At 36.9% G+C, this 12,815-nt stretch overlaps 2 protein-coding genes across 2 annotated transcripts; one reads left to right on the forward strand and one right to left on the reverse strand.

Annotated features, from left to right (window-relative positions):
• The first annotated feature begins 119 nt into the window (after positions 1-119).
• Positions 120-9,496, forward strand: LOC113681263 (SH2B adapter protein 2). Its single transcript, XM_089190706.1, has 8 exons — positions 120-1,102; positions 2,940-3,041; positions 3,443-3,555; positions 4,294-4,448; positions 5,372-5,506; positions 5,757-5,900; positions 6,427-6,629; positions 7,006-9,496. The coding sequence occupies exons 1-8, from the start codon at positions 467-469 to the stop codon at positions 7,372-7,374; spliced, it is 1,857 nt and encodes a 618-aa protein (XP_089046832.1). The 5' UTR covers positions 120-466; the 3' UTR covers positions 7,375-9,496.
• Positions 9,497-10,787: 1,291 nt separating this feature from the next.
• LOC113681266 (synaptosomal-associated protein 29) lies at positions 10,788-12,720 on the reverse strand. The gene has a single exon (XM_027198347.2). The coding sequence runs from the start codon at positions 12,273-12,275 to the stop codon at positions 11,520-11,522; it is 756 nt and encodes a 251-aa protein (XP_027054148.2). The 5' UTR covers positions 12,276-12,720; the 3' UTR covers positions 10,788-11,519.
• Between the last annotated feature and the right edge of the window lie 95 nt (positions 12,721-12,815).

A 12,815-nucleotide genomic window follows, 5' to 3' on the forward strand; every position in this document is an offset into this window, starting at 1 on the left:
TTTCATAATGATTTATAGTAAATTTTAAGTATCCGGTGTTTCAGTTTTTTGGCTGATAACCAATCAAATGTTGGGCCTCATGAGAACCGGAAACTGCATAGGCACGCACACGTAGTTGTGACTTCCGGAATACCATTTACTTTTCTTTCGATCATTAGATCTATAAGAGTGCTGATAACTTTATTTTCAGTTAAGAAAGAAAAGAAAATCCAACTTATACCTGATAAGAAAATAGCGACCGAAACTGTCCGATAATTTCCTGAAGGATTAGAGCGACAACAGAACGGCGCAGCTCTCTACAGGATAACGCGCATCTTGTTTTGAAGTCTTCCGCAAATTCAGAACTTGAGTAAAGAGCCATTAGAAATTGCGGCAAATGGTCATCTTATGGGGCCTGTGTCAGAAATGTTGTCCTTCCATTCCGAACTGTCATCGTAGAATGGCTAGGTAACATCACGTTGCTTTCATGGCTTGTTACAATGGCGAGGTCAGCACAAAATTTCCAACGGGGCGATGGGAAGAGTTTTGTAAAGACCGGGGCGAAGTAGCGGCGATCAATTTCGCCAATGAATTCCTTCAATTTGTAAGAGACAACCCAGTTTTTGATGTATCGGGAGCATCTGGTACATTTTCTAAGCGTTTTGTCGAGCATTTCCTTCAAGCATTTGACGTAGAGGTGCATAAACAAGACGGATTTCTGGACCTCGAGGCCCCCGACTCGCCGACCGATGTGTTCGGTCCAGACGATTGGGGTTCAAGCGTTCATCTCACGGGCACATTTAAAGCTCCAGAGAAGAAAACAAGTGAATCCAGCTTCAAATTCCTTGAGAAATTAAAGGACGTGAAAGGATTTTTCAAACGCAATGCGAACGAAGAGTTACCTCCTGCCAAACAGGCGGAAACGAGGAGAGATCTGGAAGATCAAAGAGCTCAATTTCTGGAGACGAAACTGACAACTTCTGTCAAACGCGAAGGAGTCATGAACTATTTAATGAACTTGGAAAGTGGAATGAATACAGAGGACTTCTTTTGGCAGAAATGTCGAGTGGTTCTGTTCAAAGCACCTGGAGGGTTTATGTTGGAGTTTTATACACCTCCAAAGGTAATTCAACGGAGATCGAAATTTCTAATTTGAGGAACAGGTTTTATGTTTTGATCTCTTTGCTTTCTAGTCAACCGACCACCTGGTTGGTCATTTTCCCTTATCGCTCCATTAACTCACAATGTTGCCTATGTATTTGTATTGTCTCTTGAGGTTTTTAAGGGTGTTAATACTTAATCAAAACATGAATGGACTCGGTGTGAAACTTTTCTTCTTGTTTACAGCTTATCGCCAGGATGAATGTTAAGTCAAAATTTTTCACCGATCGAAAGTTGACCGTGATCACCTGTTTAGCTTAAAGCACATAGATGTAGCGGCCCATTATGATGTTCTTCCTTTTTTTCCATTCTGCTATATACGGTTTAAGTCTGATTATCACTTCCTTGATCTACGCGATATATTTGTTATTTTTGGATCAGATCGGATTAAAATTGAATTAAGGAAGGAATTATGTTTTTTTTCATGTTAGTGAAATTCAATTTATTTGTTTCTTTGGGAAATAAGAGGGTTTTTAAACGATATGTTTGATATTTAAACATTGAAGTGTCGGTTTTTTCATAGGTATTTGTAGTCAATAAGTGTGTATTTGGAATGAGCTTGTTGGGTAGATATATCGTGTATTTACCTGTAGGTCAATTTGTTTTCCTTTCATTTTCTTAATGTTTTAAGTGTGGGTTGCACACAAGATTCATCTAATGCATTGAGCAAAGAGAAAATGAAAAAAATTGAATGCCATCAAGAACAAGACACATTAGAGTTAGCTGCAAACTCATATTCATGGATCTGCAAGGGAGGACAAACAGACCATATCAGTGGTCAAGTCATAGGGAACTGTGACATGAAAGAGTCTGGTCATTCTTCTTTCCTCCCTTTCCTCAAAAAAGAAAAACTAATCAGCGAAAAGAAATGATACAGTTTTGTCTCTTCTCCTATTGAGTGGGATTAAGGTCTTGGTGGTTCAATATTGGCTGAGCTTTTTTTCAGTTTTTGGGTTTAACAAATTTAAGAGCAAAATGAAGCTGAAGTCCATGAAAATGTTGCTAAGAAAAGGCATATACTGCAACCTTGAGTGAGCAAGACTGGTGGATATACGATTTGTTATTGAAGAATGATCATTAGGTAAAGCTGAGGAGAAAATAGAGCTTGCCATTTGACCAACTGAGCTTTCAAACAAACTGGGAGCTGGCCCGATAATTCTTAAGGCAACACTGCAAATTTTCATGTTTCTCTTTTAAAGATTTATTGCATAGCAAAAGTCAGACACAAGCATTTTTATTTAAGATAAGAAGGAATATGTCACCCAAAGGCCAATCAAACATAATTTATCTTGTTTATTCAAGAAGCTAGCCATTAATACCGTATACCATTTCCGCCCTGTTTTCATGGACTATGTAAACTCAGGGCTGGTTCAGTGTTTCAAGACTTCACTTTGCACTTATCAATCTTCTTATAATAATAGTGTTATTCAATTCATAGAGGAGAAGTAGGGTTGTTTTATTTCTTGGTTATGGAAATCTTGGTTTTGCAACCAAGATCTTGATAACCAGGCTAGAAATAATTTCCATTTTGACCACTCCTGCAAGGTATAAGTTTAACCATGTTTATTTGGCCAGCCCCAATAAATGGGTTCATATACATCATCCAGTGTTACAACATCTACCTCACCCTCTTTTTCTCAAGAGGAAAGAGGAATAATTTTGTATGGGAATCTAACAGTCTATCAGAAATCACCTAGGACTTTATGTAGTGCTTCCCTACAATTGAACCTGTTTGATTAACCAATTAAGCAAATTCAACTGGACTTTTGTTGTAGAGGTGTTTTTTTTTCATTCTATAGTCACCCAAACCAAAGACAGGAATATTCTGCTTCCTCATTCATGAAGCAAGGCCTGCAACAGAGTTGGAGCTGCCAGGAGGAGAGAATGTGTTTGTCATCAAGGTTTGCAATGAATTATTACATATACTATCTTTACTGACGCATTATGGGATACACATCTTCACAATAAGGATCAGCTATATTTGAAGCTTTCCTTATGAATAAATATGCTTAATTAAGCAAAGGTCAGAAAATCTTGTCTATGACAGATGACAAATTCTTTGCTCAGATTCCTAAAAGGGACTCAGAATTTTTCTTTGTCTTGCATTTTTTGGTAATAAGACCTAATAAGCATCTCTCTATGTTAAAAATGTAATGTTCCATGAGGTGTAACCTTGCTAGCAGACCTTCACAAATCCAATAGCACCAAGTTTAACTCCTAGGACATCTACATTTAACTTTCTCTTAGACACCTTGATGTATTAGTTTTGTTTACAGTAGATCTGTTAATTTTTGTTCTACAGGCTGTAAACAAGAGAGAATACATGCTAGCAGCTAATCACAAGGAGGAAATGGATGAGTGGCTGGCTGAGATAAGAAAATGCATGGAAGAAGATCAGGGGTCAACCAGTCAAAGGTGAAGGGCTGAATAAATTGTTTTTCTGCTGTTGTTATTAATTTGGAGAGTGCAGTATTACTCTGTGAGAAAGGTTTCCTTTAACTTTTCTTAGGCAATGTTGGGCTTTAGCTTTTAATGGGCTGACATCACACTTTTTCTGTTTGATAGCCAGCGTGAAGAGTTCCTAAGCTGATGTCTTAGGAGTTAGCCCTTTGTCAGTGCAAGTGACGTCACACTTCTTTTGTCTTCAGTTCGTTACTTAACTGTTTGTAACAGGAACACATAAAATCATTCTGAATGGCGTTTGGTCTACATCTTCAGCTAGGGGTCAGTTTCCAACAGCAGCCAGCTGACAGATAGATCTCCCTGTTTTTAACCATTTAATTCCTAGAAGTGATGAAGATGTAACTTCTCCCTCTAATATCCATACATTATCCAGCAAACAGGTAGTGAGATTACTCAAACTTATCAGGTACAAGATACTATCTTGATTAAACACCAAATTCTCGTAAACAATTAAAAAAGGAAATGTGTGGCAGGTAGAATAGAGAATTAACAATCAGATCTTGGGAGTTAAAGGGTTAATACAGTTGTACCCATTCATACAATGATTTATGGAAACCACTTTTAACACTGTGGGCATCACAGAAGTACTAATCAAAACTTTATGTATGAAAACGCTTGAATTATAATAGTAGGGCTGTGGTTTGTCCCTCTATGCTCATTTGTCATGCTGTTATTTCTTGCTGTCTGCAGTGGTCCATCGCTATCTGGTTCTGATGAGAGAGGTGCAGAGGCAGCCCTTCCCCCAAGTACCCCAGCAAATGCAGTGGCTGTATCAAACTCAGTAGTAGGAGCTAAACTTGGAGATGGTCAAGCACTAAGAGTCAGACTGGACAGTTACCCTGCAGGCAAGTGATATTTATTCCATTTTTGCATTAAAAATTGGATATTGAGTTCAAAGCATTTTTGCAGAATAAGAACAAAACAAGACTGGAATACTAGCTGAACTGAAGGAAATAAACATTTTGCTCTTGCAAGACACTCCCCCATTCCCTTATGAAATCCTTGCTCTTTACCAAAGTCAACCATTTCTGGGAAATATTTCTATTTTGCATGTTTTCTACTTGAACAATGTTATTGCCATTGTGATCGAATTTGCCAATGTGACCCCCCTTACCACCCCCCTCCCCTTACCTTCAATTGGCTGAATATCCATCCAATCAGACTCTTGCTTATAGGAGTAACAAAGAAGAAACTCTCTTATTTTTGTTTGCAACGAACAACATGTATCACACAAGAAAATGAAGCCAGAAACCTTATTACAAGCATAAGAAGCCAGATGATTTTTGGAATTTTGGAACATATGAAGCTTAAATCTTAGTTTTTTGTGGGCAACTGATCCAAACTTCCTTTTATCTGGGAATTTTGGTCACCTGTATGGGAGAGCAGAAGATTGGCTCTGTATCTGGGAGACTCTTGGATAATCCGGGGGAGTTGGTATATATGTATAAGAATGAAGTCACCTATGTGTAGATATTTCAGGTTTCTTTTATGATCCTAGAGAAGTTTTTCCTTAGGATGACCAAACATTTACTAGTAACTGGAAGTGGTCAAGAGTTAGATGATCACTGACCATGGGGCTGCTGTGACCTTTATTTTTTTGAGAAAGCAATGCTAAGGCTAATTTTGAAGTGAAACAGAGAAAAGGCTAGTTATCAACCCCAGGCAAACTACCTTTCCCCTGCGTAAAGGCATGTTGGGAACATAGCACACAACTGTGAATATATATTCAGTTTAATAACTGTAAACTCTGGCTTTTTTCATTGTCCAGATAAAAAATCCACAGAGGCCATGTCCAATTTAGCAAAAAGACGGAATGTTTACACTCCCTCATCACTTCAAATACAGAACAGATCCACAGGATCATTTTCTTCACCTCATGGTCCTCAGACCCCCACATACCAAGGTCTGTTGATAGAAGAGTGTTGTTGTCAGACTTAGCATTATTTTTTTAAGATATTTCATTATTATATGGTTGTTTTTGATTGTGATTCAGTTCCAAATGTGGCTCAAAATTTTAATTTGGATCTTTTGTTTTTGGATATGGCAATGTGCGATAATAGTGATTATGGGAAAGATGTATATAATTGTGAATGTGTTTGCTCTTCTGTGAGCATTACAAAAAAAAATTGTTGTACTTAATGTTAACATTACAGATGATCTACCCCATGGCCGTCCTCCTCCGGAGCTTCCTCCAAGATCTCCAACCAGCAGTGAGGCGACACCCTCCCTTCCCCCTAATCAGCCTGATCTGTTGCGGCAGATTTCTGCTCAAGGAGCACCACAATCAACTAATGAAGGTAGAATTCTTTATCATATTATTTTGTATATCAATCATTCAGTAGTGCAATAGTATTGTTTTCAGAGGTTGTTTAAACTTTAGAAGTCTGGGAGATTACATGGACTTCGTATAATTTAAATGACTTTCTCATTATGGTGACAAGGTTAGACAATTCTGTTTATAATTATGGAATGATTAAGAAAGTGGTAGATACACTGAAAGATAAGACACAGAATTTTTTATTTTCTAAGGAATGCCACAACAGTTCTAATGTCTTCTGTTCAAAATCAGAGAGTTGAATTGTGATTTTACACAAAATGGTAGTTGTTCTTGATAACTAAAGGAAGCATAACTAAGTATGATTAGAAAGAAAGATTTAAATTGGCTTGATCCATTTCATGACTTAATGTGGGTTACTCCCTTGAAAAATTTAAATTACTTTAAATTCTTTGAGCTGAAGCTCTGAAACTCAGTGGCCCCTTCATCAAGACTTTTTCTTGAAATGGTGAAGATATTTTATCTTTATTATTTTTTTTTTCTTTCAGAAAACACAGTGTGGGTTACAGCTTCTATGGAAAATCACCCTCTTGCAAATTACCCATGGTTCCATGGAACCCTGCCAAGAATAGAGGCCTCTCATCTGGTGTCACAGGGAGGCCAGCAGTGGCATGGGATATTCCTAATAAGGCAAAGTGAGACAAGGAGAGGGGAATATGTGTTAACATTTAATTACCAAGGGAGAGCAAAGGTAAATATCCATTGTTTTGGTTGTTTCTTTGGGAAATGAAAGGTTTTAAGCTTCCAATGCATAGAAAGACTTGTTAAAATTGTGGCTTGGAAGGTGGATGCCTTTTGCTTTCATTGTTTTACAGGTCATGGGAAACCTGAAAGTCATAGAAGTGTAAATTGTATGAACCCTGTCTAGAGAAAGCTGTCTCATATTAAGTGAAAAATTCAGAAATATTGGAGCACTTCCAAAATTTGCTGAAAAATTGAAGCGACTATTGTCTTTGCCTCTAGCCTTTCAGCTGTGTTCTTACTTATAGTTATCAATTTAAATTTGATTTTTATGTAATTAAGGGCTTATTTAGTCAATGCTCAATTTGAAATTATCCAAATTTCAGCATCTCAGACTTGCCTTGAACGTGGAGGGCCAATGTCGTGTCCAGCATCTCTGGTTTCAGAGCATTTTTGAAATGCTGGAGCACTTTCGAGCTAATCCAATTCCATTAGAGAGTGGTGGACCTTCTGACGTAATGCTCACAAATTTTGTGGTTTACACAAGTTCTGGTTCACCCCAACCTGGAAGCTCCTTGCAGCGCACCCATGTAGGCCATGGAGGTGAAGGTGGTCTGCGCCGTTCTCACAGCCTTCATGTAAACAGGATAACTAGAGCAGCAACCATCCAAGGTGGCTCTGTTCGAATTGCATCAAATACGGCTAATGGCCAGCCGCATTCAAGGGCAGTTGAAAATCAGTATGCCTTTGTTTGAATTTGAAGGCTAAATTTCAAAAGTTGTATTCTCTTCTGTTAAATTTTTATATAAAATTAATGTTTACAGTATTTAAAGTGAGACTGATTTAAGTCTCACTGTGATCTAGACAGAAGTAATTACCATTCTGAAAGCCTCTACAGGTCATAAAATGGAGAAGTAACTTAGCCTGTTCCAGGCTTTTGTTTGGCAAAGGGAGTAATGATAACAACAATGCCACAAAATGAAGCAATGTCAGAGTACGTACATGTAGAATGCCTGGAACAGAGGTAAACCGGAACAGATTGTTCCCCAAGTAAATGGTCTGAATGCTCTTTTGCTCATTTCAAATGCTATCTTCATTCGCCAGATCCTGATAATTACCAAGCAGTCATGCCTAGAACAGTTATTGTCTTTTGTACTGTAAACAAAAAATATGAGGTTTTTTCTTGAATCCTTTCCAGCCTAATAAATTGTCATGCATTAGTTCCCTTTGTTTGGCTATGGTAACATAAATCTTCAGTGAAGTGTGATCAGTAGCACTTGGCCCAACAATCTGATAATATTTTTGTATTTATTTATGCTTTGTAATTTGAATACGTAAGACAGAAAGCCTCATAGTGCAATTAGATTTGCTTTCCCTTTCTTAAGTTTGTGATTTTTAATATACATGCCAAACTTTCAGCATGCCCATTGGCTGAGAGTATGCCCCAAACAATGCATAAAGCTTAAATTGCATGCTGAAAGACGAAAGTGAGTGTAAATTATTAGCAATTAATCAAATATTATCACTTGAAAAAAACAATTTACAGTTTTGTATTTAGCTGCCAAGCCTTTGATTTGGAGTGAGGCTGAAGGTGACCTTGTTGTGATAGAAACCAGTATGTAGCGAACATGATAGCAAAGTAATTGACATTTGAAAGGCAGCAAGGTTTTAGTGTATTGTAACAAGGTCACCCTTAGCCTCACTCCTGTTCAAAGGCTTGGCAACCAAGCACGCAACTGTAAAATGGACCATTGTACAATTCAACATGAACATGAAAACATTTGATTACCTAAGTATACAATTGCCACTATGAGGTCTAAATAATGAAGTTTTTATTTTATATTATTTTATACCTAGTTACTTTAATTTGTATGGGAACTATTTTAAGATTCTATTAGAATTAGTCCATTTTACAGTTGTGTGCTTGGTTGCCAAGCCTTTCCACAGGAGTGAGGCTAAGGTTGACCTTGTTATGAGACAAACCTTGTTGCTTTTCAAATGCAAATTACTTTGTTAGCATGCTAACTAAATACTGGTCTCTATCACAACAAGGTCACCTTCAGCCTCACTCCCAATCAAAGGCTTGGCAACTAACTACACAACTGAAAAATGGCCTATTGCCCAAACACTCAACTCTTGCACCAGAAATTATTGTATTTTTGTCTCTTACTTTTAATTCTTCCTTTTTGATATTTAATTTATCATATTTCATTACCTGATATGTTCCAGCTATGTTGTTGTTGCAAATATATAAGAATTTTGTAAGAAAGAAACATTTCACATGAAAGGATAAATGATTTTTAACAGTATGTTGGAACAATAATTGTTATGTTATTAGTCAATAATTCTTTGCATCTTTATTGAAAGTAATGGTTGGATTATGCTGATGTAGTTCAACAGGTCTCTACTTAGTGTTCCTAAAAATTTCAGGTGAAAACACAGGGAATTATGTTCCAAATATTTTCATGAGTAGATTGCAATAACATCCTGTTAATGATAAAATTTGAGAAGTGGAAACACGAGGAGTTTTTGGGTGAAAGTGAACCTGAAGTTCCCATTATGAAGAACAGTGATTCAGGTTTTTTTTTTAATTTTTAGAGGTGATTATAGGGAAATTTTATCATGGGCTGTATGACACACTTGTAAAGATTCTGCTACATTCCATCATCCCCACAGGATTCAAATGTCAAATTTAGCAAATTTTTTAGCTTACAAAACTGGTGCTCAGGTTGGCATACCCAAAAGAGTGCTGTAAAGTGTCTCTAAATCTCATGCCTGAGTACTGATTACATTACTGAAAGCATATTGATAAGTATTATTTTGAACTTTTGATACAGCTGAACTTTTAGCAATGAATTAAAGTGTCTTTTTAATGAAGCTATGGGAATGCATTCTTGTGTTAACCCTTTACACCCTATTGGGACCAAAATCACTTGTCCATGCACACTCTTTAACCCTTCAACTCCCATGAGTGACTAAGACAGAATTTCTCCTCACAATATCAGTATAATATCAAGCAGACAGGTGATGAGATTAAAGAAAAATATCAATTAGGGGATTATAAGTTGATCCAATCCCAAATTCTCCAAACTGACATCACAAGAACTGTATGGCAGACAGTAAAGAGAATTACTAATGAGATCCTTGAAGTTAAAGGGTTGATATTCTTCAACAAATGAAATAAACTGAAGTGTTGAAGTGAAGATAACAACTGGAGCGGAATAAACATTTGAAGCAGTTGCCAAAATGGGATTAACAAATAACAAGTTACTACAATTATAAGTTTAAAAAAAACTGACAAATGAGAAAGAAGATAAAAGACAACAAAAAGACCCTTACAAACATTGTACGAGATCCTGGCTGGTTAAAGATGATGTAAAACATGAAGAAAACAATGGCACAGTGCAAGTTAAAGGATTAAAGCTGAATTAATAAAATCTAAGGTAAAGAACTTATATGCATAACACAAACAAAGAAAACTTATTCTAAAAAAGGTAACAATATGAAAATGAAAGAACTTATAACAATATGAAAATGAAAGAAGGCAAGAAAAAAAAAAGAGTAATGTCAAAAGAAAGAAACACCCAATAATTTTGGTGGCAACAACATCCTAACATCAGTTTACATGTTCCCCATGCCGTTCTAAACACTTTTCCTGAAGTCCCTGAAGGTTCACAATCAAGAGCTTCTTTGGTTGATAATCATTTTCTCTATTCTTGTGACCAAAATGTTTGATTCAAGGATGTTATTGTTGGGAAAAATAAGATGCTAGCCACTCCTAGAAGTTGAAGGTGTAGGGGACTTAGAAGATAAAAGCTATTTTTAACCCTTTCACTCCCAAGATCTCATCGGTAATTTTCCGTACTGTCTGCTATACAATTCTTATGATGTTAGTTCTGAGAATTTGGTAGTGGGTCAACTAAAAATCCTCTTCTTGATATATTTCTTTGTTCTCATCACTCGTCTGCTTGATATTGTATTGACATTGCAAGGAGAAATTCTGTCTTGATCATTCATGGGAGTTAAAGGGTTAAGAGTTCCCATATGCTCAGCCACTTTCTGCTTGGTATTAATTCAATTTTGACCCTTACAAACCATGTAACAGTATGAATTTTCTCCTTTTTCTTCCTTCTGTGATACTGAGATTATGCATATGATCAAAAGGATGTTTAGTTTCTGATTATTTTCTTTATTCTCGTGAACTTACTGTTTGATTCAGAGGTGATACTTCACAAGAAATTGAATGCTTGTCACTAAGTGACCTGGAATTATTGGTGCTTCCTACTAGTTCATCCCAGGTTACTTGTCCAAGTTTCAAGTACAGTTTGAAAATATTTCATTCAACTCCTAGATAGGTCATACTCCTTATCCCCAAAAGCAAAATAAAAGAGTGAATATACAAAATACTTCATCTGTGTTTTATCCAGTATAAAATGGAACTAGAAACAAGCTGTATTTGTGTTACCCATGACTGGCTGGGAAACTTGAATGCAATTGTTTGCATTTAATGCTACACTACTCAAACCTTCAACAAATATATATATATATATATATATATATATATATATATATATATATATATATATATATATATTCCTACAAAGGAACATTATTTATCTTCAGACTACGGACCTCAGCTATGAAAACCAAAAAATTTAATTATTGAGTTTGTGAGGTTCATAGAAACTTGTAGTGATCTCAAAAATAATTGGAACTTATTTAGAGTTTAATAAAAGTTTTTTCAACTCAGGCTCATTTTGTGATTATATTTTGAATCCTGGTAAGAATAATTAATCATCTAAACCATCCCCCTTCACTGAAATTTCGGTGACCGATCACAGATCAATGCTAGGAATGGTCTTCAGTAAATTGATTAAATGGAATATTTGATATAAGTCAGTTACTTCCTTAAGATCCGTCTAACTTTTTTGTCTGATTCCTCAACCGTTTTGTGAGCTAAATCTGTTTTTATTACAATTCTGTCCAGCTGTTCATTTTGCCGTTCGATCTCGCCACCAAGTATCAATGCATCTTCCTTCAAGCGGCCTAAGCCTCGTGACATAAGGTCCAGATTTGCGTCGATTTCCCTTTCGTACGGGTCACGCGATGAGAAGCTACTTCTTTGAAATTGACCACTTTCTCCTGTCCATGCTCCGTAATCTTTGCTATCCCTTCCGTGGTCTCTACTAGGATGATATAGAGAAGAGTCCTCTTCTAAGCCTGACAAGCCACTTCTGGTATTACTCGAAGGCAGTTGAGTGTTTTCTTTCGGTTGAGGTGCTTTCTTGAAATAATTCCCTATGGCTCCCCAAATGCTGTTCACCGATTTAATGTGTCTGTTTGCAATTTTCATGTCGCCCTGTATCTTGTCTAAGTTGCGTTCTACTCGATTCAGTTGTTCCCCTTGACATTGGAGTTCTTCTCCTGTTTTTACAGCTATGTCGTGTGTGTCTTCAATCAGGGCTAAAGAACGTTTAGTACTCTCCATTGTCCTTTCTCTTGCCATCTGCATCTGACTTCGTAATTCATCTCCATCGACCTTTTCAAACTCATCGTCGGAACCGTCGTCAAACGGGTTTGTCTTGCGATTAAAATCAAACTCACTTCTCCTACCGTTAGCGGCCATGTTGTGTGCCGTTTGAAACGATGACGTCATTTCGTAGTTCTATTTTAAGCACATGACGGATCCGTGACGCTAGCAAATAAGGGGCAGCTCGCACTCAAAATAATTGAGCTCTCAATGATCAGTCATTCAGTAAGAACATCCTGAAACTTTTAAGCATCGTGATTTATAGCTTTTCCATGGAAAGGCACTCACCACTTTTCCAGGTAATTATCCGCTTCCCCGCTTTTCATATCTGCCCGCGTGCCTGACTCATAGAGGGAATATTACTGCTTACCTGTTTCTCTTTTTTCGTGCTCAAGTAGTTAGTTTAAGGGAGGTAGATTTCTGTCACTCCAAATGCTAAAAGAATAAGACGGACAATTACAATACTAAAATGATTGAGTGTATCTTAGACTACATTATAAGCAATAGCAAGAGTGCTTTAAGTTTAAGATTGAAAACATAACGTAACGCTGGTGACACTCCTTCTTTTACTTCTTCCCTATTATATCAATTTTGACCCTACCCCTGGCGGGGACATCCTGACATGAAGAATCGTGAAGAACTATGGGTAATGTCACGAGGCGCGCT

This window comes from Pocillopora damicornis, chromosome 12 (assembly GCF_964200805.1).
Source record: "Pocillopora damicornis chromosome 12, jaPocDami1.2, whole genome shotgun sequence".
Taxonomy (NCBI): Eukaryota; Metazoa; Cnidaria; class Anthozoa; order Scleractinia; family Pocilloporidae; genus Pocillopora; species Pocillopora damicornis.

Coding starts and splice junctions, on each gene's coding strand:
- LOC113681266 (XM_027198347.2), bottom strand. CDS start 12,275: ATGACGTCATCGTTTCAAACGGCACACAACATGGCCGCTAACGGTAGG.
- LOC113681263 (XM_089190706.1), top strand. CDS start 467: ATGGCTTGTTACAATGGCGAGGTCAGCACAAAATTTCCAACGGGGCGA. Junction 3,556..4,293: donor CAGGGGTCAACCAGTCAAAG/GTGAAGGGCTGA, acceptor TGCTGTCTGCAG/TGGTCCATCGCTATCTGGTT. Junction 5,901..6,426: donor ACCACAATCAACTAATGAAG/GTAGAATTCTTT, acceptor TTTTTCTTTCAG/AAAACACAGTGTGGGTTACA.